The following is a 27442-nucleotide window of genomic DNA, read 5'->3' as shown; positions in this document are numbered from 1 at the left end:
AAATTTCAAAAAACTATAAAGATGTATGAACTGATGCAAAGTGAAATGAGCAAAACCAGAAAAACATTGTACAGAGCAATGTTGTGTGGTGATCAGCTATGAATAACTCAGTTCTTCTCAACCACATAATGATCCAGGGCAAAGTACCAGGGTAATGAATGACAGGCTCATGATAATGGAATTTCCATTTACAGGAAAGTTTTATGCCACCATTATCAGTGCTTATGCTCCTACCATGATGAATCTTGATGAAGTCAAAGAAAAATTTTATGAAGAATTTGGAGACCCTCATAATTAATGTGCCAAAAAAGGACAAGCTTATAATTCAGGGGGAATTTAATGCTAGAGTAGACAGTCTACCAGATTTAGCTTAGAGTGTCTGTGAAGAATGGAGTAAGAAACAGCAACCACAATGATCACTTACTTATGCATCTCCATGACCAACTTTCTTCTAATTACCTAAATGCAATATAACTATATGGATAACTCATGTTGGAATGATCAAAAACTAATCCTCTCCAAACTAAATATTTACATTCAACAAAACCAACAGACCTAAGGGAAGATGGGTGGGACAATTAAGCTAACACACAGAACATAATACTGGAGTGGACAGCTTTTAGAGATTTGGTGTACAACACTGCTTTTAGTCATCTGGATCAGAACACTCTTGAGCATCAAAACTTGTTTGAGAAAAATGATGGGGAAATAAAGAAGATGCTAAATGAAAACTTCACAGGATTTACCAGTAGGATAATTCATCTATCTCTAAGATGGAAGTATTTAACTCTATCAAGCAAAGCTTAGAGGGAATGCAAGATTCTTGGCTCAGTAAGAAGGCAGATGAAATACAGGATTATACTGATAGTAACAATACAAAGTACTTTTATGATGTTTTGAAAGCTATTTATGGACCAAAGACATACGGGACTTCTCAACCACACAGTTTTGATGGAGCCATATTGATTAGTGATAAGGATGTGATCCTGGAGAGATGGGCTGACTGCTTCCATGGTATTCTTAATGCTGAATTCATTGCCTATTTACCTATGGTTGAAGGCAATCCCTCTCTAGCCAGATTTCCAACTAAAGAAACAGTTTTGAATGCCGTTAGGCTCCTCTTTTGTGGCAAAGCACCTGGTGCTGATTGTATTGCTACTGAGATTTACAAGGTGTGGGGGTGAAAGACCCATTGATCATACCAAAGTTGATTGAAATTTTTCAGTCATGAGGAAGTTATCCCCCAGGAATTCAAAGATGTCTCCATTGTCCATCTCTATGAAGGTAAAAGTAATATATTGACCATGTTAATCATGAGAGATTGGAGGAGGTTGGGGTGGGGTATTTATTTTTCTCTTAGTCATTTCTGGTAAGATTCTTGCCAGCATTCTCCTTGATCGTTCACCTGAAAAATGGTCTTCTACCTGAGTGTGGCTTCAGAATGGTCAAATTGGTGTTTGCTGCCCAAGAACTCCAAGAGAAATATCTGGTCTGTGTATAACATTCACTGTTTTGACTATGGTCTTTGATATTAGTTGTGAGAGCAGAGAAGTTCCTCAGTTTCATGACAGCATGCTTGCATAAGTTCTGGATAATGGACAATGCTCTGGTGCTATCCCAGTCATGAATGAAGTGAAACAAGGCTATATGCTTGCTCCCATGTTTTTTAGCATGATAATTTCAGCAGTGTTGTTAGATATCTTTAGTAAGGAAGAGCATGGCACTAAGGTCCATAGGCTGCACTGATGGTAAATTATTTAACCTGAATAAGTTACATGCCTAAACTTAAGTGGAGGAAGAATTGGTACCTGTTTTTTTTTTTTTTTTTTTGCTTACAGATGACTGTACATTCAATGAAGGCTTTGAAGTTGAGATGCAGCAAAGCACGGATCAATTCTCTGCTATTTGTACTAATTTTGGCCTGACAATTAAGATCAAGAAAACAGAAGTTCTCCTTTAGTCAGCACCATGCTATCCATACATGGAATCATTGTTTACAGCAAATAGAGAAGTTTTGAATATATGGATAAATTTGTTTACTTTGGCAGACATTTTCCAGGGGTGTTCACATACATGATGAATATTTCCAGAGTCAGTTCAGTGTTTGGGAAGCTTTAAAAGAGTGTTGGAGAGAAGAGGTTTTAAATTTCTTACCCAATGGAAGATCTATGGAACCATTGTGCTGACCTCATTGTTGTATGCCTTACAGAAACCTGGATGGTCTACCAGCACCATATCAGAAACTGAATTGCTTCCATTTGGATTGTCTTAGAAAGATTCTGAAGATCACCTGTCAGGATAAGGAACCAGACACTGAGATTCATTTTTGAGCTTAACTGCCAAACATTCAAACTCTGTTGCACAGAAAGCAACTGTAACTGGCTGACCACATTGTTTAAATGCCAAACATATGTTTGACTAACAAACTATTTAATGGAGAACTCACATAAGGATAGTGTTCACATAGTAATCAGAAGAGACAATACAAGGATACTCTCAAGGTTTTTCTCAAGAACTGGTAAAGGTCTGCCCAGCAGGGCTTACTCATATCAAAGAAGTCACTGTGTTCTATGAAGAAAGAAGAATCCAAGTAAATCAAAAGAAACATGAGTTGCACAAAAATAGAGAATCCATCCCAAATGTTCAAAGGGACTATTTATGCCTGACTTATGGTAGAGCATTCTGAGTTCATACTGATCTGGTCAGTCACAATATTGGACACACTGTAATTTGACTAGAACATAATGATGCCATTTTGGTCCTCTTCAAGAACTGAAGGCCAACTGTTCCTGAAAAGTGATAGGGTCCCAATTAATGAGCCCCCTCCCTAACTTCCAGATTTGCTTTGAGTATCCTTACTAGGTCCTTTCTAAAACTAAGAATTTTAGCTCTGACTGGCCCTATAATCCCTATCTCGTACCTTTTATTCAAGGTTTTTGGTTTCCTGTGTGTTTATTATCAGTAACCTCTGCTAGGGGCTATTTTTTACCCATTGACCTTTCTCAAGGGTCTGCTCAAGACTTAATCATTTATTCAAAAGTCCTTCTGGTGGTGCCAACTTCTGACTCCAGACCCACTTTCAAACAGACAACTATTTGTCTGAGATCATTTCTTCTCTCTTCTTTTCTCCTCTTTCCCTATATATATGAGAGTATGTCAGAAGCCTCTTTGCTATCTCCCAACTCTCAACCCATTGTGCTAACACAGTGCCTAATAAAACACCAACTTGTCTGGTAGAGAGCGTCATGACTCATGAATTCTTTCTCAGACTTTCAGTGTCAAACCCTGATGCTAGCCCCAACAAAAGGATGGGTGAATTAGCTGTTCTATCCTTCCACTCATCTTGTGACTTCCCTGCCTACTCTTTCTCTCTCTCTCTCTCTCTCTCTCTCTCTCTCTCTCTCTCTCCCTCTCTCTCTCTCTCTTTGGTTTTTGTGAGTCAGTGGGGTTAAATGACTTGCTCATGGTCACACAGTTAGGTAATTATCAAGTGTCTGAAGTCAAACTTGTTTCCAGGGCAGAGTCAAGATGGTGGTGCAAAGCTAACAAGCTCCCAGAGTCTTTCCCTAGCAAAGGTACATGAAATCTCTACTCTGACACTCACACTACAGATCCAACCAAGAAAAAGAGAAGATTCAAAGAAGTTTTCAGCTGCAGACATCATGGAGGATCTTCAGTGAAGGTCTCTCTTCGGGGGAAAAGGGGAAGAAAAGTCCAGGAGGCAGGGGAGCAGGGAAAGCCAGCAAGAGGTTTTTAGTCACAGTACAATCCAGGTCCTGACAGCTTAATAATAACAGAGGTCCTGGCAGCTGGATTACAACCTGAAACACTGGGGTAAAAGACAGGACTGGGGGACAGCTAGGTGGTGCAGTGAATAGAGCACCGGCCTTGGAGTCAGGAGTACCTGGGTTCAAAACCGACCTGAGACACTTAATAATTACTGAGCCATGTGGCCTTGGGCAAGCCACTTAACCCCATTGCCTTGAAAAATCTAAAAAAAAAAAAAAAGACAGGACTGGTTTGTGAACAATCCTCTGTTAAGTCAGAACCTGGGGGCAGCTAGGTGGCACAGTGGATAAAGCACCGGCCTTGGAGTCAGGAGTACCTGGGTTCAAATCTGGTCTCAGACACTTAATAATTACCTAGCTGTGTGGCCTTGGGCAAGCCACTAAACCCCATTTGCCTTGCAAAAAAAACCTAAAAAAAAGTCAGAACCTGGACATAAAGGTGGGGGAAGAAAACCAACCCTCTGCAAAGGCAACATCTTGGCCAACAACAAGCCAGGGATCAGACCTGGCTATACTCCATATACCCCAGGAGCAGAACTACAACAAGAAAGATGAGCAAAAAAGCTAAAAGAGAACTCACCATAGAAAAATACTTTACAGATAAAGACGATAGCAATGCCATGTCTGAAGAAGAAATCTGTGAAACATCACTCAAAGGAGAAATATCAAAACAGTCTATAAATTGGGCTCAAATATGAGTGGAATATTCCCTCTTAAGAGTTAATAATCCTAATGAAGTTCTCTCAGGGTTAAAAATCATTAAAACAATGACAAACTATTACTCTTAGAGTATTTTTAGAAGAAAGAGGGAGATTTTTCATTCCAAGCCAGGCACCCTCCCAGTTCTGGTAGGGGGGAAATAGTGGACTATTTCCAGAGAGACCTTGCATTTTTAGTTAGTCACCTATTTGATGATAAAACTATCTTAACTGGGAGAACAGCAGACTGTTCCCATGAGAAAAAACCTTGTGTTCCAATGAAGCTCATAAGACTCTTCTTGTTTGATGATAAGTAGACTGTTCCTAGACCTTACATTCCAAGAAGAGTTACATTAGTTCAATAAGATAGCTATAATCCTGAAGGTTATTCTCACCATCTGGATGGTGAGGTAATATTTTATGAAAACCTTTCATTCTTTTCTTTGTTGCTGGGGTATATTTTCACAAGTAGAATGTAACTCTGAAGACTAACCAATGAGTCAACAGAGAGGGACAACAGGGAGGAGGAGGGGATGGCATTATGCCATATAATCTTGCTTGACAGTCAGTTTGGAGCAGGTCCTTGATCTTCACTACCTTTGTGAGATTGGAGTGTGCCCTTTTCTCAAGAAAAGCCAAAATAAACTTTTTTTTTTTGCTCAGAGGAGTCTCTATATTTTTAAAGTGGATTTTTATCCCACCAAATCAAAAGCTCATTGAAGAGCTTAAAAAAATTTAACAACCAAAGTAGAGAGGAAGAAGAAAAATGGGAAAAAGAAATGAAAGTCATGCAGGAAAATTGTGAAATGTTGACCAGAAAATTCAACACATTTAAGAAGGAAACACAAAAGGTGATTGAAGAAAATAAAATCCTAAAAATTAGAACTGAACAGTTAGAAACCAATGAATCTACAAGACTACAAGATTCCATCAAACAAAATAAAAAGGATGAAAAAAATTGAAGAAAATGTAAAGTCCCTTCTAGGGAAAACCAATGACCTGGAAAACATATCCAGAAAAGACAATCTATGAATCATTGGACTACTAGAAATCCTGGACCAACAGAAGAACCTGGAAAACATCATGCAGGAAATTATAAGGGAAAATTGCCCCAACCTATTAGAAGATAACAATGTATCCATTGAAAGAATACACAGAATTCCTCCAGAAAGAGACCCAGGTTACAAACTCCAAGGGCTGTAATAGCCAAATTCCAGAACCTTCAAATAAAAGAGAGAATATTGCAAGCGGCAAAAAGAAAACAATTCAAATACACAATCAGACTAACACAGGACCCATCAGCCTCAACACTGAAGGATTGGAAGAACTGGAATAACATATTTTGGAGAGCTAAGGACCTGGGATTACAACCCAGAATGTACTACCCTGCAAAATTTAGCATATATCATCAGGGAAAAAGCTGGATGTTCAATGAAGTACAGGACTTCCAGAATTTCCTGACATAAAGACCAGAACTGAACAGAGAATTAATTCAATTTCCAAATACACGATTGAAGAGTTACATAAAAAGGGAACTGAAAAAATAAAACTTTTAAACAAATGTTGGTCCCTAAAAGGGAAGATATAACAATTTTAACTATTATAATTTTACTTCTCTAAGGATAATTAGAGGGTAGAATATAATTGAAGAGAATGAACCTAAGGGATGTAGGTTGAAATTGGATCTTGTCCCTCAGTTGAAGAGGTCCAAGATCATATCACCTAAGTTTGAGATAAAAACTCCTGAAAAATAGCAGTAGTGTCAAATTTAACTTAACTATCTCATTACACTCTGACTGGCTTTAATCACAAGGTGCTAAGCACTTTGTCTAATGAGGGCATCATAAACTGCAAGGACCTGAGACAGTGTCTGTATTGCTGAGAAATCTTTAGGATACTTTCAGTTAATTAGATCAGGATACTTCACTTAACAGGGGGTAAGTACCATGGTGGGGGCTGGTAAAATGGGAAAGAAAAGAGGTTGGGGGAGGGACACAAATAGTTCAAGAAATGATATGGCTCTGTAAGGTATTTTGATTTGTGAATTGTATGTACTTGAAAAGAGGGTAAGGTAAAAAATTGATTATAATTTGATGTAATTTGAATCAATGCTGCTTATCAAATAATCAAGTAAATAATCTGTGATGATATCTTGATAACTATAGGAGCTTATCAAGCATATTAGAGCACCAAGGGAAGAGGCACAAAGATTTATAATTTTAGAGGGAAAGAAGGGAGAATCTGAATACTGTGTACATTCTATTCAATTTATCCCAGTGAGGAAATAAAATACATTCCTATTTGGGTTTAAAAATCTAACTCAATCTACAGGGAAGGGAGAGACTGGGAAAGCAGAAGATAAGGGAAGAAGGGACTGATAAAAGGACAGGAAAGGTATAAGTTAAAATACACTGAAATTTAAATTTTTAAAAAATAAAGGGAAAAGAGTAAAATCTTAGTGAGGAGTGTGTGGGATAAAAATCCACTTAAAAAAATAGAGACTCCTCTAAGCATAAAAGAAAGTTTATTTTGGCTTTTCTCAAGAAAAGGGCACACTCCAAGTCTCACAAAGGTAGTGAAGATCAATTTGCTGCCCAAGATGACAGTCAAGCAAGATTATTATATGGCTTAGTGTGATTTCCCCCTTCTTAACCCCCTCTCTTCCAACTTGATTGGTTAAGGTTTTCAGAGTTACAATTTTTGCATGAAAAATCTACCTGGTAATAAAGAGAATAAAATGTTTTCATAGAATATTACCTCACCATCCAGATGGTGAGGATATCAAAAGAAGATTTCTAATGACCTTTTGTTGTCTATCTAAATGAATGAATGTCTGATCATGCAAGGTCTTCTTAGTACTTCTCATTAAACAAGAGGAGGCAGTCTACTGTTCTCCCAGTCTATCATCAAATAGGTGACTAAGAATGCAAGTTCTCTTCTCTGGAAGTATTCCACTATTTCCCTCCCTAACAGAATTGGGAGGGTGTCTGACTGGGAATGCAAGGCCTCCCATCCTCTTTCTTCTGAGAATAGTCTAAGAGTAATAGTCTGTCTCTGTTTTAATGATTTTTAACCCTGAGAGGACTTCACTAGGAATATTAACTCTTAAGAGGGAATATTCCACTCAGGAAGAATAAGAGAAAAGGAAAGAGATAAACATAAATGGAGAAAGATAACATAGAGGGAAATGCAGAATTAGTAATCTTAACTGTAAATGTGAATGGGATGAACTGTCCCATTAATTGGAAACAGCAGAATGGATTGAAAACCAGAATCCTACAATATGTTGTTTACAAGAAACATATTTGAAGCAAAAGACACACACAGGGTAAAGGTAAAAGGTTGGAGATAGATATATTATGCCTCAGCTGAATTAAAAAAATCTGGGGTAGAGACTCTAATCTCAGACAAAGTAAAAGCAAAAATCAATCTCATTAAAAGGAATAAGGAAGGAAACTACATCTTCTTAAAAGGCACCATTGGAATTGAAGTGATATCATTACTAAACATGTATGCTCCTAATGGGATAGCTTCTAGATTCCTCGAGGAAAAGTAGAGTAAATTACAAGGAGAAATAGACAGCAAAACTTTAATAATGGGAGACCTCAACCCTCCTCTCTCAGAACTAGATAAATCTAACAACAAAATAAATAAGAAGGAAGTTAAGAAGATGAAGGAAATCCTAAAAAACTTAGAAATGATAGACCTCTGGAAAAAACAACAGGGACAGAAAAGATTATACTGTTTTCTTGGCAGTACATAACACTTTCACCAAAACTGACCATATATTGGGCACAAAAACCTTAAAATCAAATGCAGAAAGACAGAAATAATAAATACACACTATTTAGACTATGATGCAATAAAAATTACATGTAATAAAGGGTCAGGGAAAGATAAACCAAGAACTAATTGGAAATTAAATAACTTTATCTTAAATAATGGGTAGATCAAACATCAAATAATAGAAATAATCAATAATTATATCTAAGAAAATGATAATAATGAGACATTACACCAGAATTTATGGGTTGCAGCCAAGGCAGTTTTGAGGTGAAACTAACTGCCTATATGAATAAAGCAGAGAAATAGGAGATCAATGAACTGAGTATGCAACCAAAAAAAGCAAGAAAAAGAACAAATTAAACACGACCAATTAAACACCAAACTAGAAATTCTGAAAATCAAGGGAGAGATAAAATAGAAAGCAAAATACCCATTGATCTCATAAATATATCTAAGAGTTGGAAAAAGCCAATAAAATAGACAAAACTCTGGTTAATCTGATTTTAAAAAAAAAGAGAGAAGATAACTAAATGACCAGTATCAAAAATGAAAATGGTGAACTAATCACCAATGAGGAGGAAATTAAAGAGATAATTAGGAGGTACTTTGCCACACTGTATGCCAATAAATTGGACAACCTGAGTGAAATGAATGAATGGGTGAATATTTACAAAAATATAAACTGCCTAGATTAACAGAAGAGCAAATAAATTACTTAAATAACCCCATTTCAAAATAAAAAGAAATTGAAGAAACCATCAACACTCCCTAAGAAAAAGTCTCCACGTCCGGATGTATTTTACCAAACATTTGAGGAACAATTAATTCCTATTCTACATAAACTATTTTAAAATATAGGAGAGGAAGGAATTCTACCAAACTGTTTTTAATGACACCAACATGGTGCTGATACCTAAACCAGGAAGAACCAAAACAAAGAAAATTACAGACCAATCTCCCTAATGAATATTGATGCACAATGAGACTACAGTAAGTTATTACCAGGATAATACACCATGATCAGGTTGGATTTATACCAGACAGGCAACCAAGGGTTGGTTCAACATTAGGAAAACACTCAACATAATTAAACATATCAACAGTAAAACCAACAGAATCATATGATTATCTCAATAGATGCTGAAAAAGCCTTTGCTAAAATACAACATCCATTCATATTAAAAACACTAAAAAGAATAGGAATAAATGGAGTTTTCCTTAAAATAATAAATAGTATCTAAAACCATCAACAAATATTATATTTAATTGGAATAAACTCAGAGCATTTCTAATAAATTCAGGGGTGAATCAAGGATGCCCTCTATCACCATTACTATTCAATATAGTATTAGGAAACACTAGCAGTACAAGGAAGGCTTAAAATCTTTTTGAAAATAATTACAAAACACTTCTCACACAAATAAAATCAGATTTAAATAACTGGGCAAACATCAAGTGTTCATGGATAGGTCACGCTAAAATAATAAAAATGACAATTCTACCAAAACTAAACTACTTGTTTAGTGCCCTGTCAATCAAAATTCCAAAAAATTACTTTAATGGGTTAGAAAAAGTTGTAAGTAAATTTATATGGAGAAATAAAAAGTCAAGAATTTCCAAGGATTCAATGAAAAAAAGTACAAAAGAAGGTAGCTTAGCCTTACCAGATCTAAAATTATATAATAAAGCATCAGTCATCAAAACTGTCTGGTATTAGCTAAGAAATAGCGTGGTGGATCAGTGGAATAGATTAGGTGCAATAGCAGGAAATGATTATAGCAATCTGCTCTTTGATAAACCCAAAGAGTCCAGCTATTGGGATAAAAACTCTCTCTTTGATAAAAACTGCTGAGAAAATTGGAAGGTATGGAAGAAACTTAGATTAGACCAACACCTCACACCCTATACCAAGATAAGATCAAAATGGATAAAGGATTTAGACATAAAAAACAATATTATAAGCTTACTAGGAGACCAAGGAATAGCTTACCTGTCAGATCTATGGAAAGGGAAGCAGTTTATGACCAAGGAATAGATGGAGAACATCATTAAAAATAAACTAGATAATTTTGATTACATTAAATTAAAAAGCTTTTGCACAGACAAAGCCACTGTAACCAAGATCAAAAGAAATATAGTAAATTGGGAAACAATTTTTACAACTAGCATTTCTGACAAAGGACTCATTTTTAACATATACAGAGAAGTTAGTCAAAATTTCAAAAAACAAGCCATTCCCCAATTGACAAATGGTCAAAGGATATGCAAAGGCAATTTACAGATGAGGAAATCAAAGAGATCCATAGTGAGATAAAAATTGCTGTAAATCATTACTTATCACAGAAATGCAAATTAAAGCATCTCTGAGATACCACCTCATAACTCTCAGACTGTCCAATATGACCAGAAAGCACAATGATCAGTATTGGAAGGGATGTGGGAAATCTGGTACACTAATGCATTGTTGGTGGAGCTGTGAACTCATCTAACCTTTCTGGAGAGCAATTTGAAATTATGCCCAAAGGGCAACAAAAATATGCATATCCTTTGATCCAGCAATACCACTACTGGCTCTACACCCTGAAGAGATTATGAAAAAGGGTAAAAACATCACTTGTACAAAAAATATTCATAGCAGCCCTGTTTGTGGTGGCAAAGAGTTGGAAATTAAGTGAATGTCCTTAATTGGGGAATGGCTTAACAAACTATGGTATATGTATGTCATGGAAAACTATTGTTCTATTAGAAACCAGGAGGGATGGGAATTCAGGAAAGTCTGGAAGTATTTGCATGAACTGATGCTGAGCAAGATGAGCAGAACCAGAAAAACATTGTACACCCTAACAGCAACATGGGGGTGATGATCAACTTTGATGGACTTGCTTATTCCATCAGTGCAACATTCAAGCACAATTTTGGGGTATCTGTGATAGAGAATGCCATCTGCATCCAGAGAAAGAAATGTGGAGTTTGAACAAAGACCAAAGACTATTACTTTCAATTTAGGGGAAAAAACCCTGTATCTTACTATGTAATTTTGCTATCTCTTATACTTTATTTTTCTTCCTTAAGGATATGATTTCTCTCTCATCACATTCAACTGAGACCAATATATACCATGGAAACAATATAAAGACAAACAGTATGCCTTCTGTGAGGGGTGGGGGGGAGGGAAGAAAGAATGGGGGGAAAATTGTAAAACTCAAAAATAAAATCTTTCTTAAAAAAAGAACACTAGCAGTAACAATAAGAAAAAGAAATTGAAGGAATCAGAATTGGCAATGAGGAAGCAAAACTTTCACTCTTTGCAGATGATATGATGGTGTGCCTAGAGAATCTGAGAAAATCATCTAAAACACTCTTTGAAACAATTAACAAATTCAGCAAAGTGGCAGGATATAAAATGAAACCACATAAATCATCAGCATTTCTATATATGAACAACAAAGCCCAAGAACATGAGATAGAAAGAGAAATTCCATTTAAAATAACCGTAGATAACATTAAATACTTGGGAATCTATCTCCTAAGATAAACCCAGAAATTTTATGAATGCAATTATAAAGCTCTCCTCACCCAAATAAAGTCACTTCTAAATAATTGAAAAATGTCAAATGCTCATGGTTAGGTCAAGCTAATATAATAAAAATGACAATTCTACCCAAATTAAATTACTTATTTAGTGCCATACCAATCGAACTACCAAATAACTACTTTCCTGAGCTAGTGAGCTAGAAAAAATAGTAACAAAATTCATCTGGAGTAACAAAAGGGCAAGAATAGCAAGGGAAGTGATGGAAAAAGGAAGGTGGCCTAGATTTACTAAATCTCAAACTATACTATGCAGCAGCAGTCATCAAAACTGCCTGGTACTGGTTAAGAAATAGAGTAATGGATCAGTGGATTAGGATAGGTTCAAAAGAAAATGTAGTGAACAACTCCAGCAAAAACCCGAAGACATCAGCCTCTGGGATAAGAACTCACTATTTGACAAAAATTGTTGGGAAAACTGGAAAATAGCATGGCAAAAACTAGGCATAGATCCACATCTCACACCCTATACAAAAATAACATCAAAATGGGTACAGGATTTAGACATAAAGAGCAATACCATAGATAAATTAACTGACCAAAAAATATTCTATCTATCTGATCTATAGAAAAGGGATAAATTTGGGACCAAACAAGAATTAGAGCACATTATAAACTGCAAAATGAATGATTTTGATTAATTTAAATTAAAAGTTTTTGCACTAATATGATAGATGCTATCAAAATTAGAAGAAAAGCAGAAAGCTGGGAAATAATCTTCACAACCAGGAGTTCTGATAAAGGTCTCATTTCTAAAATATATAGAGAGTTGCATCAAATTTATAAGGTCAAATGTCATTCCCCAATTGATAAATGGTAAAAGAATATGAACAGACAGTTTTCAAGTGAAGAAATTTAAGCTATATATATAAGCATATGGCAAAATGCTTCAAATCACTATTGATTAGAGAAATGCAAATTAAAACAACAATGTGGTATCATCTGGCACCTATTAGATTAGCCCAGATGAGAAAAAGGGAAGCTGATCAATGTTGGAGAGATTGTGGGAGGATTGGGACATTGATGCATTGCTGGTGGAGTTGTGAATGGAATCCAACCTTTCCAGAGAGCAATATGGAACTATGCCCCCAAAGCAATAAAACTGTTCGTACTCTTTGTCCCAGTAATTCCATTTCTAGGACTATATCCAGAAGAAATTGTAAAAAATGGGAAAAGTCCTACATGTTCCAAAATATTCATAGCAGCTCTTTTTGTAGTGGCAAAGAATTAGAAATTGAGGGGATGCCCATCAACTGGGGAATGGCTAAACAAGTTATGGCATATGAATACTATAGAATATCACTGTTCTATAAGTAATACTAAATGATTGGATTTGGGGTGTGTGTGTGTGTGTGTGTGTGTGTATTTATATTTAAAATCTCAAAGTTGTGGTTGTTTGTTTTGAAGTAAAAGCACCAGAGCAACATGGGAAAGAAAATGATAATAATCTGTGATTTTTTTCTGTGACAGTTTCTGGCTAATAGTTATATGAGAATTATTAGAATAATCTCCCAGCCAAAGGAGGTGTTTATTTATTTTAATACAGCAGGCTAGCCAAGAGGCCTCTAATATATCATCTTTATCCAGAGATAAAACAGATATAATTTCAGACAAAGGGTTGTGGGTATGCGGATTAGAAATTAGTGGCCCCAGGAAGATAGACCTTCTAGTTAAATTATGAAACATTTGTGAAGAAGTTTTTTTTTCTTTTGTTATGTCAAGAAATACTCCAGAAGCTGGAAGAACTTGACTGCTTTTGAATGTTTAGAAAGTAACCTTATGTAATGTATTCTGTTGACAGGGACACTCAGAGTAGATGTATAGGGAAGGGCATGATTGATTATGATCCCCCAATCCAGATTAGAACTAGCATTTAGTCCTTGTGAAGTAGAGATTTGGAGATCTAATTAGATGGAATTACTATTTTAAATCATGGGACTTTTAATTGGCTTTTGTTTTGTGTCTGACATCAGTATGATTAGCAAAGGAAGTGGTGTTGAATCAATGCTCTCTTGAAGTTTGGAAGCCCAAAGGAGGTTTGAACACTATACAGGTGACAGGTGTATTGGAAGAAAAAGCTGAAGGGGAGGCTTTTCAATGCAACATGAGGTTGGATCCTTTTGGCTTGACTTCCCCAAATGTGACATTTGAATAATGTCTCACTGGATAAATCTAAAATTTGACTTAAGGCATTTGGCTATCCACAAGAACTCTGCTTGGAAACTGACACTCAAAATTATATCTATAAAGGAATTTTACTTTGATGTCCTGTAAATTGCTAAAGGTCAATCTGATATAGAAATTTTAGGTCAAGTGGCGTTTAATAGCTAGATAGGTCATCATGTCATTTAATTTCATTTGATTTTATGCTAGGAAAAAGGATATTTAGGTAAGAAGAATAAAGAAGTTATATAATCTTAAGATACACTTAAGTCAGTTGAGTATATCAGGAGAAGAATCACCTATAGTTTAGTTAAGAAACATTTTGGGAAGAAAGAAGAATTTATTTTAGTTAAGGATGCTTCAGTTATTTTTTTAATGAAAAGCAAGAGATTAAGGCTATTTGTATGTCACTAGCTGGACACTATACAAAGATGGTCAACTAATGTAACTATTTAAAGCTCAAGTTAACTCGAAAATTTTCAACACATTCACTGGTGAAGTGAACAATTATGGAAGTTGTATTTTTTGTTAAAGTAAAGTATGTATAGCAATGTGACAGTGAGTAAGGCAAAATGTGAATTTTAATAGTTTTAGTATTTTATTGTCTAATGATGAAAATATGAATCTGATAAGATGTTGTATTAAGAAGTTACTTTACCAGAGATCTTAAAAAGTCATCTGGGGGTGGCTAGGTGGCACAGTGGATAGAGCATCGGCCCTGGAATCAGGAATGCCTGAGTTCAAATCCAGCCTCACACACTTAATAATTACCTAGCTGTGTGGCCTTGGGCAAGCCACTTAACCCCATTGCCTTGCCAAAAAACCCTTGAAAAAAAAGAAAAAAAAGAAAAACAAGTCATCTGAATTAGAGTTTGGAATGGGCTCTTCAGATACAGAAAGATATTGAATATCTCCAGGGGAAAAGAGAGAGAGAGAGAGAGACTGGACACATTCATCTCTCTCCATTGTGTCTATTTGTATGGTTTGTTTGGTCTTCTTCTTGTTCCAAAAAGAAGATGGATCCCAAGTGGACAGAAAGAAATAATAGAACCTGAGATGGTATTGAGGATATATATATATTTAGAAAAAAGAGGAGGGATTGAATGGAATATTCCCAATAAAACCATTTCATGGTTAATATTCCTATGAAGTCTTTTCAGTGTTAAGAAATATTAAAGAAAGAACAAACTATTATTCTTAAATTGTTTCTAGAAGAAAGACCCTTGTATTCCTAACTTTTGATAAGACTACTTTTACTGACTACTAAAAGTATAGTTGACTTTTTCCCATGAGAAAAACCTTGCATTCCAACGAAGCTCATAAGACTCCTCTTGTTTGATGATGAGTAGATTGTTCTTAGATCTGACATTCCAAGACAAGTTACATTACTTCAATAAGATAGTTATAATCCTGAAGGTTATTCTCACCATCTGGATGGTGAGGTAATATTTTATGAAAACCTGTCATTCTTTTCTTTGTTGCTGGGGTAGATTTTCACAAGTTGAATGTAACTCTGAAGCTTAACCAATGAATCCACAAAGAGAGACGATAGGGAGGAGGAGGAGGGGATCACATTAGGCCATATAATTTTGCTTTACTGTCAAATCAGGGCAGGTTCTTGATCTTTACTACCTTTGTGAGATTTGGAGTGTGCCCTTTTCTCAAGAAAAGCCAAAATAATTTTTTTTTTTTTGCTCAGGAGTCTCTATATTTTTTAAGTGGATTTTTATCCCACACTTTATAAAAAAGTATCTCTTATGTATCTCTTTCCCTTAATCCTAATTCCTCATGCCAAAAACTACTAATTTGTAAATATGTTTAACAAAACATTTATGTAAAATGCTAACCTGACTGTTCCCAACTGAGGTGAGGGGGGAGGAAGAAAAAAAATAAACTATTACAATTAAAAAAAAAAGAACTCAGGTCCTCCTGACTCTAGGGTCAGTGGTCTATCCACTATGCCACCTAGCTTCCCCAGCCACCATTCTCTTTGAGGAGAGGGGGCTATGTTATTTTTTCCTTTTTCATCCTTAGTTTTTTAGTTTGGGGATGGACACTGAATAAACATGTGGGAACTGAGTGAATTGGGACAAAAGTGGTAAATATTAGGTGAATCATACTGACTCCATCTTGACTCCATTCTGGAGCTAACAGATTCTATTCAGTTGTGGCTCTAGTCTGGATTCTGTGTATATGGAGGTGAGGGAGGGATTTGTTTAACTATGAAAATTGGGAGAAATTTTGTTGCATTGAGTCTAGCCCTGTATGACTGGGAGGCTGACCCACCTTTTCCAGCTTTCTGGAGAACTAGGCAGATTCAAAGACTGATCCAAGGAGTTTTATTACAATTATACACAACTCAAGAAAACTATATGTCTAATCTGAAAACTGGCTTTTATTGATCAATCAGTTATTGTTTCTATGTTTCCTTGATTGCTTACAGGTACCTGGGACACTTCCTTTTCTGAATTCAGGAAATTGTATCTGTTTACTCTCCTCCTCCCAACTTGGAAAGTCCCTACTCTTTCATCCAGTTAGAAATAAGATTGCCTAATGCTGCTTTTTTTTTTGCAGTAGTGGGATTCAGCTAATTCACACCAGTTAGGCTGAACCAATACCTAATTTTATGTTGAATTTGGTGAACCACTTGGTAAGATGGTACTTATAGTCGGGGTTCTCTCTAAAGTGGATTCCTGAGTCGCTACTCAATATCGAAATCACAAATTTACATTTCTTACTCATTTAACATTCATCTGTGCAACAGTGTTTTCTAAGCCCTGTTAGTAATGTTCATTCTGTCAATAGGTGAAAAAAATTTGATGGAACTATGCTTGCAGTATTTATTTATTTTTTAAAATTCCTGAGTCCCAGGCTGGTCCTCTATTCACTAAGTCATCTAGCTTTAGCTTCCCCCAAAAGTGTGTATATGTGTGATATATTTTGGTTTTTGCAAGGCAATGGGGTTAGGTGACTTGCCCAAGGTCACACAGCTAGGTAATTATTAAGTGTCTGAGGCTGGTTTGAATTCTGGTCTTGAATTTGAATTTGAATTCAGCCCTCAGTGCTCTATCCACTGCACTACCAAACTGACTGAAATATTACATTTTAATTCCCTTGGTTTTTGTTACTTAAGTAAACAAACATAACATAAAGAGGAAAAAGTGTCAAACAACCAGCCAAAAAAGCTGTCATTGGTTTCCACTTTGTGTTATGCCCCAAATTCCCCTTGGATATTGTTATATCCCAAACCAGAGCAAGAAATGGAGACCAACTGAATTTTGGAATGGAATATATTTACCTGGGGGTTGCTAGGGGTAAAAGCCCAACTCTAACAACCCTGAGAATAGAATGAGCAAGGTTTTTATAATATTTTTTTTTGGGGGGGTATTGTGAGAAAGCAGGGTCAGAAGCAGAAATAGCAGTTAGATATATTTCCTTACCAGACTATTAGAGTTTGCCATATTAGAGATAGGAGGACAAAAAAAAAAGACAGAAGGAGGTCAGGGTCTAACATATGTCCTGTGGTACAGGACAGTCATGTACCAGAGAGAAGGTCAGGTTCTGCCTGTGGTACAGGAGAGTCACATATCAGGGAGACTTAGGTCAGGTGGAATTTACTATCTCACAGCTCTAGCTGCATCTGGGGATGGGGGAGGCAGGAAGGAGCAGGAATATTGCAGAAACAGCAAAAGGATTAGGTTAACAAGATCATTAGATGAGTCTCAATGAAATTTATGGTATATCTCATGACTCTCAGGGTCAACTGTTTAAGCTCTGTTAGGATGTTCCTAGACTTAGGTGCCAGCCAAACTGAATTTCTGAGGAGTTTCTAGGGAGCCAGAAAAGTATCAAAGACCCCCTTTACACAGGGGTTACACAAATATTAATATTGTACTTTATATGAGTATGTTGATGTTCTCTGAACAGTAAAACCAAAAGGAAGCTGGGACATGTTGAACCAAGAGAAATATAGATTTCAAGGGTTATCTTATTAACCTTTTTGGAAGCCATAGAAGTAGAAGAAAAAAGTTAAGATAGTAGTGTGAGTTCTGCATATGTTCCAACACTGGTTGCTGTGGTCATGTGGTTGTTTTTGCTCCATAAGATTACTTTTGCTTACTGTGACTAATATAACATAATCTAGTTTTGTGTACCCCTTTTATTGTTCTTATTTGAGTATTAAATGCATGACATATTAAACTACCTTTGGTTTATCTTTTTGTATACTTAAAATGATCATTAGTTCTGAGAACTGGTTGTTAATTTATTTGAATCCCACCACTGATTGTTTCCTTTTAATTAACTTTTATTCATTGTTTTTAATATATAAAAAGTCTGTTTCCCCAGACTGAAGCTTGCTTCCTTCCTTCTTTCTCTCTTTCTTTCACCTTTCTCTCTCTCTCTGTCTCTCTCTCTCTGTCTGTCTCTCTCTCTCCCTCTCTTCATCTCCTCGCCCCCTCCCTTCCTTCCTTTCTGTTTATCAAATTCAGACTGCATTTTTACCTTTTAAAAGTGAGTATTTAAGGGCCCCTAGGTGTTGAGGTAGATAAGAGAATTAACCCTGGATTTAGAAAGATCTGAGTTCTTGATAGTAGCTCTGTGACCTTGGACAAGTCACTTAACCCCATTGTCTTACAAAAAAAAGTGAGTTTCAGTTCTGTAGATCTTTTTATTTTGCAGTTTTAGAAAAGGTATCAAAGCTCCTTTAGACTGCTGGGCACTTCAATGAGGTAAGAGTGACTTTAAATAGTTCATTTGCATATAAAAGACCAGAAAACAAAACTGAATAATCAGCAGAGATAATGAATTTGTTCCTGCAGGCTTAACATTACTGTATACCTTTTACCCACACATTCATTTGCTTAACCTAACAAAAAAGAAATAAAAGAAAACACTCTTAACACTAGACTTTTGGGTGATTATTAGGCAGTCACTATCTGATTGTGATCTTAGTCACTATAAATTAAAATAAAATCTCTCACTGAGGGAACCCAGCTTTGAATCTGAAAGCATCTTTAGAAAGAAAGTTTGGGCTAAAAGAGACTTAGAAATTTAAGAATTAGAAATTTCAGAGTTTCAGTAATGTCCTTAAATGCCTACTTTTAAGAGATTTACTCTTGACTAGGTAGAGCCGAACCACATCCTAAGTCCCTCCAACTTTAGGATTTTACCTTGTAAAAGAACCTAGCTTAAGCTGAATCTCAGTGAAGCTGGGCAAAAAAGTTACAGGTTAATTCACAGAGTTCTTTAGGGAAGCAGCAAGGTGTTAAAGAGAGTTTTTAATATTGAAGTTAAGCAAAGAAGGAAACAGCTACCAATCAGGCTGGTGAGACAGTTAAGAGGAAGGAAAAGGGGAAAGGAGAAGAAGAAAAGATAGGAACAGTCAAAAGACAGTAACTGGGCTAAGATCAACATCTTCACAGAAAAGGGGTGGAACTTTTCAAGGGAGTCTAGTCTACCTCCTGTGCAGGGAACAGGGAGGGACTCTTGAATGTGAATAGAGTTAGGCATACACCTTGGCAGGCCATAAACCAGACAAGTGAAGTTGGAGTAGGGAGAAGGGACTGAGGTTGCTCCCTACTTTTCTCCTAAAAGGGTAAAAAGTCTTTGCTGAGTCTGTTGTTGGACATCCCCCAGGATGGCAGGTTTGCCTTGACACCTGCTAAGGTAATTTTGTTTTCTCGCTCTTGCCTGAGAGATGGCAGGCCTCAGCATTGAGACAATGAGGAAAACAGTATTTAGGAGACATATCAGCTCTATGCTGAAAGTCATTGCATTTTCTAAAGGATTTCAAGATCACAGCTAAGCTGGAACCAATGGAGACCACAGTTGCTCAATGGGAAGCAACCCTGGGGGGCGAAGTCAAAGCACTGATTTTCATCAGATGAAATATATTTGTTTACAGAAAGCTTAAAAAGGATGAAGGCAAAGAGAAAAGTCATGATATTTGAAGGTAAAGAGATGATCTTTCAGATGGTACTTTCAGTAAGATTATGACCTTGGAAATCAGACTTTATTCTCCATATACAGATTCTCAAAGGAAAGATACTTTTATTTTTCTATACTTTCTCTCAAATCTATATAACTGTCTCCTGGATTTTTAGCCTTTAGAGGGAAAATGCTCAATATTCCTTACTCCTTCAGGCCATTCCCACCCACTGGTCCCCATCCCACAGGTATGTGTGTCACAATATCCTGGGCTACAGCAACATATTACCTTTCCAATATTCTCACAGAGGCTGTGATTTTCAAAGAAGGCATCCCCATAGGTGATAGTCTCTTCTCCAGTCAACATTTTGAATGTGGAGGTTTTTCCTGACCCACTGAAGCCTAAAAGGCCTAAACACTCTCCTTTCTGGACTGTTAGAGAGAGTTTGTTCACAGCTATAGTAGGGACTTTTTTAAAATATACCTGTAAAGATACAATATGCTAAGGAAGTAATGATGAATTTTTGCAAGAAACATTCATTACTAATCATAGAAGCTATTCCCCCAATGTCAGCCCTTTAGTCCCTCTCCCCTGATTGTAAAGACAAAAAGAACTTGGGACATGTATGATATACTCTTGGTGGGACAGTATTGACCACAGATTGGCTTTACCTTTGTGAGTTTCCTAATTATTAGCGGGCAGTTCAAAGATGATATCATATCTTTAGGGCACTCCAGGACTTTCTGTCTCTCCAATGCCACATCTTCATCACTGGGAAACTCTACTGGATCAGATTTCATCTCCTACATTCAAATATAAAAGTTCAAAGATGTGGGTGACCTGAAGGTATATTGGGCCCTATGGAGCTGGTGGGGTAAGAGTGGTTACATAAAGGAGCAGAGGAGAGCTCAATGATATTACACTAGAAGCTCCAAGAAGGACTTTTGAGGAGATTTTTCATTCTCCACTTTGGTTCTCAAGCACAATTTCTATGCTCTATGCTTTGTAAAATTGGACTTAGGCATTTTGATGATGGGGATGTACTTAAATTGTGGACTTGGTTTGAAATTGTGTTAGAAAAATAAAACCGATCACATTTGTTAGAAAAATAAAACCAATCACATACTAAGGTTTAAGGAAGGAAGGAAATAAGGAAGTACTAAGCACTTTTATAATAGTCACAACAATTCTGGGAAGTAGATGCTATTAACTCTATTTTAAAGGTGACAAAACTGAAGCAGAAGTTAAAGGACTTATCTAGGTCAGTCAGCTAGAAAGAATTTATGAGGTGGAGTTAGAATTCAGAGATTCCTGACCCCAGGTCTCACTCTCTATTCACTGGACCACCTCATTGCCTTCATCACCGAAAAATAATTTAGAAAAATAAGTTTCCCTCCTGCCTAGGTTATACATGTGAGAGACAAGAATTCTGTTTTAGAAGTCTCAGATTTAAAGAATCTAGAGGTATAGCTACCTTATTCTTTAACCTTTGACTTCTCTTTCTCCTTATCAAACATTAACCACATTCTTTTCTACTACAAAGATGTGTTCTCTACTTCTCTAAAATTTTTGACTCTTTTTCCAAACCTCTTAACATTTCCTACAGCCCTTGCTATACTATTTCAGTTCCCCAAACCACCCAATTCTTCCAAATTCTTAGCTAATGAACTTGACCCCTTCTTTATTAAGTCAGAGTTTCTTGACTGATTGATGAGTTTCATTAGTTCTACATTTCCTTATCTTAAATATTTCCTGTCTTTACTTATCACCTCCTTCCCAAGTCTCTTCCTTCCCTTCTATCTTATAGAAAAAGGTTGATTTTCTTTTTGTTAAGGATAATCCTTCTCTGTACCCTTTATCCCTTTTATACTCTGTAGGAATTTACTCCATCAATTATTCTTTCTTCTTCCATCTTTCATCCCTATTTCCAAACTGGTTCCCACTCCTCCACACATGCTTAATTATCTTCAAACATATTAATTTCTTTGCTCAAGGAAGGGCTTAAGATTCACTAAAATAACATGGGATGTATATGTAAGCATGATTGAGGTGGGGGAACATATCAAAGAGATACATATGAGGGGAGGGTAACCTGGAGAAACTTGGACCAATCCTGGCTCTGATGGGAGGAGTAGGGTTGAACTAACAGTGTGTAAGCTTACTCTTGTTTCTGTAAAGGTGGGGATGCTCTGAAGAGCTTTCCACCCACTTCTTGCAAGAACCTTATTAAAAAATTCTTCTTCGGGGGTGGAGCCAAGATAGTGACAGGAGAGGACCTTCTCTTAGCTGTTCTGGAGCAAAACTTATAAACTAAGGACTCTAACTACATTTTCGAGAGACAGAACCCACAGAGGGATCCAGTGAGGCAATTCTCCAACCCAAGGTAACCTGGAAAAGAGCGGAAAGGCTCGGCTCCACAGGGTCAGAGGGGCGGCCCACCAGAGCAAGGAACTTCAGCCTCCTGGAGGCAGCCCCAGGGCACTGGGAGCCATTGCAGTTTCCTGATTTACACCCTGGGGAGCACCAGGCACAACTTCACAACTTGGGGAAACAGTGGGGGGGGGAACCTCTGTCACAGCAAGCACATGAAGCCCAGCCCTCAGGGTACACAGTGAGCAACCAAGGCAGCCCAGATCCAGGAAACAGAAGCAGGCAGAGCTGGTAAGCAGGAGCCCCCAGGGCATGAGCCCATTGAGCTGAGGGAGAGGAATGAAGAGAGACTGCAGAGTGCTGTCCTCTGCCCCTGGAACAGGACTCTGGGGTTCTGACCACATTCAGATCCTGACCCCAGTCTAGGCCCCCCTATAGAACAGCAGGCCCCCCCACCCCAGCCCCGTGGCAGAGGGGGATGCTTATGGTCATTCACAGACCAGGAGGGAGGACAGAACCTCACACACTGAGACCCTTGTGGGAGTGTCCCAAAAGCTCAGGAAGTACCCCCCAAACCAGGCTCAGGCTGGGAAAATGAGTAAGCAGAGAAAAAAAGAGGAACACCATTGAGAAATACTTCACTTGTGACCCCAAGAAGGATCAAAGCACTCAATCTGAAGATGAGGAGGTAAAAGCTCCTGCATCTAAAGACTCCAAGAAAAACAGAAATTGGGCTCAGGCCATGACAGAGCTCAAAAAAACCCTTTGAAAATCAAGTAAGGGAGATAGAGGAAAAATTGGAAAAAGAAATGAGAGAGATGCAGGAAAAACATGAAAAGAAGTCAGTAGCTTAGTCAAGGAGATCCAAAAAACATGCTGAAGAAAATAACATGTTAAAAATCAGCATAGGTCAAATGGATAAAACAATTCAAAAAGTTATTGAGGAGAAGAATGCTTTATTTTTTTTAATTTATTTTTAATTCTCATTTTGTACAAATGTTTTTTTACATTAATAAAATATTCTTGTTTACAAGTAAACAAAATACCCCTCTTCCCCCATGAATATAGATAGACTTGCTTGGGCGAAAAAAGTAAAGGGGAGAGAAAAAAATTAAAATTAAAAAAAATAATAGTAATAATTGTAGGTATGGCCAGGTGGCGCAATGGATGAAGCACCAGCCCTGGAGCCACAAGCACCCAAGCCCATATCCAGCCTCGTAAACCCAATAATCACCCAGCCGTGTGACATGCAAGCTCTCCGATCCCCACTGCCCTGCAAAAACCAAAAAGAAGAAAAAAAAGACCCAAAATAAAATAAAATAGTAATAATAGTAGGGGTGGCTGGGTAGCAGACAGAGCATTGGCCCTTGAGCCAGGAGCACCTGGGTCCAAATCCAGCCCCAGACACCCAAAGATCATCCTGTTATGTGGCCCCAGGCAGGCCATCCAGCCCCACTTGCCCTGCACCTCCCCTAAATAATAACAATAAAAAATGTGCTTGAGTCTTTGTTCTAACACCAACAACTCTGTCATGGGTGGATCTCATTCTTTATGATAAGTCCATCACAAAAGTAACTTCCATATTTTTCCACCATTGCCATTGCTGATCACAACTCCCTCCTTTCTTATTTCTCCAGTACCATGTACTCTATTTTCTCTCTCCTTTCACTCTGACTCTGCTGTAGGGTCGTTGACTGGCTCAGCAGACAGATCCTGGGGCCAAGAAGCCCTGAGCCCCCATACCATCCCTTAGGCCCAGAATCCACCTGGCCCCAAGGTCCCGCACAGGCCATCCAATCCCAGCCCCTTGCAAGAAGTAAAAAAGAAAATGTGTTATATCTGACTGCTCTTCCCCCATGGTCCATCCTTTCCTCCATCACTCACATCCCCACCCCTTCCCCTGCTCCCCCCTCCTTCTTACTCCAGGTATCTATACCCCATGGAGTATATATGCTGTTTCCTCTCCTAGCCACCTCTGATGAGAGCAAAGATTCCCTCATTCCCCCTTGCCTCTCCCCTTCCATATCATTGCAATAGCTCATTGTAATAAAAAAAAATCTTATGTGAAATATCTTGGACTATTCCCCCTCTCCTTTTTCTTTCTCCCATTCCATTTCCCTTTTTTTCTATTGACTCCATTTTTATACCATATTTTATCTTCGAATTCAGCTTTTTCCTGTGCTTCAACTATAAAAGTTCTCTCTACCTGCTCTACTAACTGAGAAGGTTCATATGAGTATTCTCAGTGTCATTTTTCTATGTAGGAATACATGCAGTTCATCCTCATTAAGTCCCTCATATTTCCCCCCTCTCCTCCAATCTCCATGCTTCACCTGAGTCCTGTATCTGAAGATCAAACCTTCTGTTCAGATCTGGCCATTCCAAAAGGAACCTTTGAAATTCCCCAGGTTCACTGAAAGTCCATCTTTTTTCCTGGAAGAGGACATTCAGCCTTGCTGGGTAGTTCATTCTTGGCTGCATTCTAAGCTCTTTTGCCTTCCGGTATATTGTATTCCAAGCCCTATGAGCTTCCAATGTAGTTGCTGCTAAGTCCTGTGTGATCCTGACTGCAGCTCCACGATATTTGAACTGTACTTCTGGCTGCTTGTAATATTTTCACTTTGACTTAGGAGTTCTGGAATTTGGCTATAATACTCCTAGGGGTTGGTTTTTTGGGATCTCTTTCTCGGGGGGATCGGTGGACTCTCTCCATTTCTATTTTGCCCTCTGCTTCTAGGATATCGGGGCAATTTTCCTGTAGTAATTCTTTGAAAATGATGTCAAGGCTCTTTTCCTGATCATGACTTTCAGGTATTCCAATAATTTTTAAATTATCTTTCCTAAGTCTGTTTTCCATATCAGAGCCTTTCTGCTCTTTTCCAGGTTACCTTGAGTACGAGAACTGCCTCACTGGGTCCCTTTGTGGGTTCTGTTTCTTGAAAGTTTAGTTAGAGTCCTTCGCTGATGAGTTTTATCAGAGAGCTCCTAAGACTGGATCCCTTCTTGTGGCCATCTTGGCTCCGCCCCCCCAGAAGAATGCTTTAAAAAGCAGAATTGGCCAGATGGAAAAGGAGATAAGAAAGCTCTCTGAGGAAAACAAATCCTTCAGACAATGAATCGAACTCAGGGAGACTGCTGATTTTACAAGAAATCAGGACTCAATACTTCAAAACCAAAAGAATGATAAATTAGAAGAAAATGTGAAACATCTCACTGAAAAAACAACTGATATGGAAAACAGACTTAGGAAAGATAATTTAAAAATTATTGGAATACCTGAAATTCATGACCAGGAAAAGAGCCTTGACATCTTTTCAAAGAATTATTACAGGAAAATTGCCCCGATATCCTAGAAGCAGAGGGCAAAATAGAAATGGAGAGAATCCACCGATCTCCCCGAGAAAGAGATCCAAAAAAAAACAACCCCCAGGAGTATTATAGCCAAGTTCCAGAACTCCCAAGTCAAAGAGAAAATGTTACAAGCAGCCAGGACACAATTCAAATATCGTGAAGCTGCAGTCAGGATCACACAGGACTTAGAAGCAACTACATTAAAAGATCATAGGACTTGGAATATAATATTCTGGAAGGCAAAAGAGCTTAGAATGCAACCGAGAATCAACTACCCAGCAAAACTAAATGTCCTCTTCCAGGGAAAAAAGATGTACTTTCAATGAACCAGGAGAATTTCAAATGTTCCTGTTAGAATGGCCAGAGATGAACAGAAGTTTTGATCTTCAAATACAGGATTCAGGTTAAGCACAGAGTGGAGGAGAAGAGGAAAATATGAGGGATTTAATGATGATGAACTACATGTATTCCTGTATAGAAAAATGATACTGATAATACTCATATGAACCTTCTCATTTAATAGAGCAGGTAGAAGGAGCTTTTATAGATGAAGCACAGGAGAAAACTGAATTTGAAGATATATTTTGGTATAAAAATGGAGTCAATAGATAAAAGGGAAATGTAATGGGAGAAAGAAAAAGGAGAGGAGGAATAGGCTAAGATATTTCATATAATAAGATTTTTCTTTATTACAATGAGCTATTGCAATGATATGGAAGGGGGGAAGGTGAGGGGGAATGAGGGAATCTTTGCCTTCATCAGAGGTGGCTAGGAGAGGAAACAGCATATATACTCAATGTGGTATAGACATCTATAGTAAGAAGGAGAGAAGGAGGACAGGGGGAAGGCGGGGGGATATGTGAGTGATGGAGGAGAGGATGGACCATGGGGGGAGAGTGGTCATATATGACACATTTTCTTTTTTACTTCTTGCAAGTGGCTGGGATTGGATGGCCTGTCTGGGACTATAGGGCCAGATGGATGATGGGTAAGGGGTGGTATGTGGGTTCAGGGCCTCTTGGCTCCAGGGCTAGGGATCTGCCTGCTGCACCCTCAGCTACCCTACAGCAGAGACAGAGTGAAAGGAGACAGAAAATATAGTACATGGTAGTGGAGAAGTAGGAATGGAGAGAGTTGTGATCAGCAATGGCAATGGTGGAAAAATATGGAAGTAACTTTTGTGATGGACTTATCTTAAAGAATATGATCCACCTGCAACAGAGCTGGTGGTGTTGGAACACATACTGAAGCATATTTTTTATTATTATTATTTTCTTGGGGGTGTTGCAGGGCAAATGGGACTGGGTGGCCTGCCTAGGGCTGCACAGCTAGGTGATTGTTGGGTGTCTGAGGCCAGATTTGGACCTGGGTGCTCCTGGCTCAAGGGCCAATGATCTGTCTGCCACCCAGCTGCCCCTACTATTATTATTACTATTTTATTTTATTTTGGGTCTTTTTGTCTTTTTGTTTTTTTTAGGGCAATGGGGTTGGGGTGGCTTGCATGGGGACACACAGCTGGGTGATTTTTGGGTGTCTGGGGCTGGATTTGGGCTCAGGTGCTCCTGGCTCCAGGGCCAGTGCTCCATCCACTGCGCCACCTGGCCATACTACATTATTGTTATTATTTTCAATTTTAATTTCAATTTCAATTTTAATTTTTTTTCTCTCTCCTTTACTTTATTGCTTATGTGTGTCTATATTTTTTTGGGGGAAGGGTGTATTATGTTTACTCTTAAACAAGAATATTTTAGTAATGTATAAAAAAC

General features: G+C 37.7%; 1 protein-coding gene across 8 annotated transcripts in view; it reads right to left on the bottom strand.

Annotated features, from left to right (window-relative positions):
* Positions 1-27442, bottom strand: part of LOC141502677 (phospholipid-transporting ATPase ABCA3-like) — a 312244-nt gene that overhangs the window by 14239 nt on the left and 270563 nt on the right. For 7 of the 8 annotated variants that reach the window (XM_074207521.1, XM_074207520.1, XM_074207522.1 and 4 more), the window contains 2 exons: positions 20627-20758; positions 20244-20438 (listed from right to left, as the gene is read on the bottom strand). In XM_074207521.1, coding sequence (XP_074063622.1) covers positions 20244-20438; positions 20627-20758 — 327 coding nt within the window. Of the gene's footprint in view, positions 1-2165; positions 2291-20243; positions 20439-20626; positions 20759-27442 lie in introns of those variants that run through there. The other variant, XM_074207528.1, reaches the window with a different exon arrangement.

The sequence above is a fragment of the Macrotis lagotis genome, chromosome X (genome assembly GCF_037893015.1).
Source record: "Macrotis lagotis isolate mMagLag1 chromosome X, bilby.v1.9.chrom.fasta, whole genome shotgun sequence".
NCBI lineage: Eukaryota > Metazoa > Chordata > Mammalia > Peramelemorphia > Peramelidae > Macrotis > Macrotis lagotis.
The sequence above is the reverse complement of the archived record's forward strand: the minus strand, read 5'-3'. Positions and strand labels throughout refer to the sequence as shown.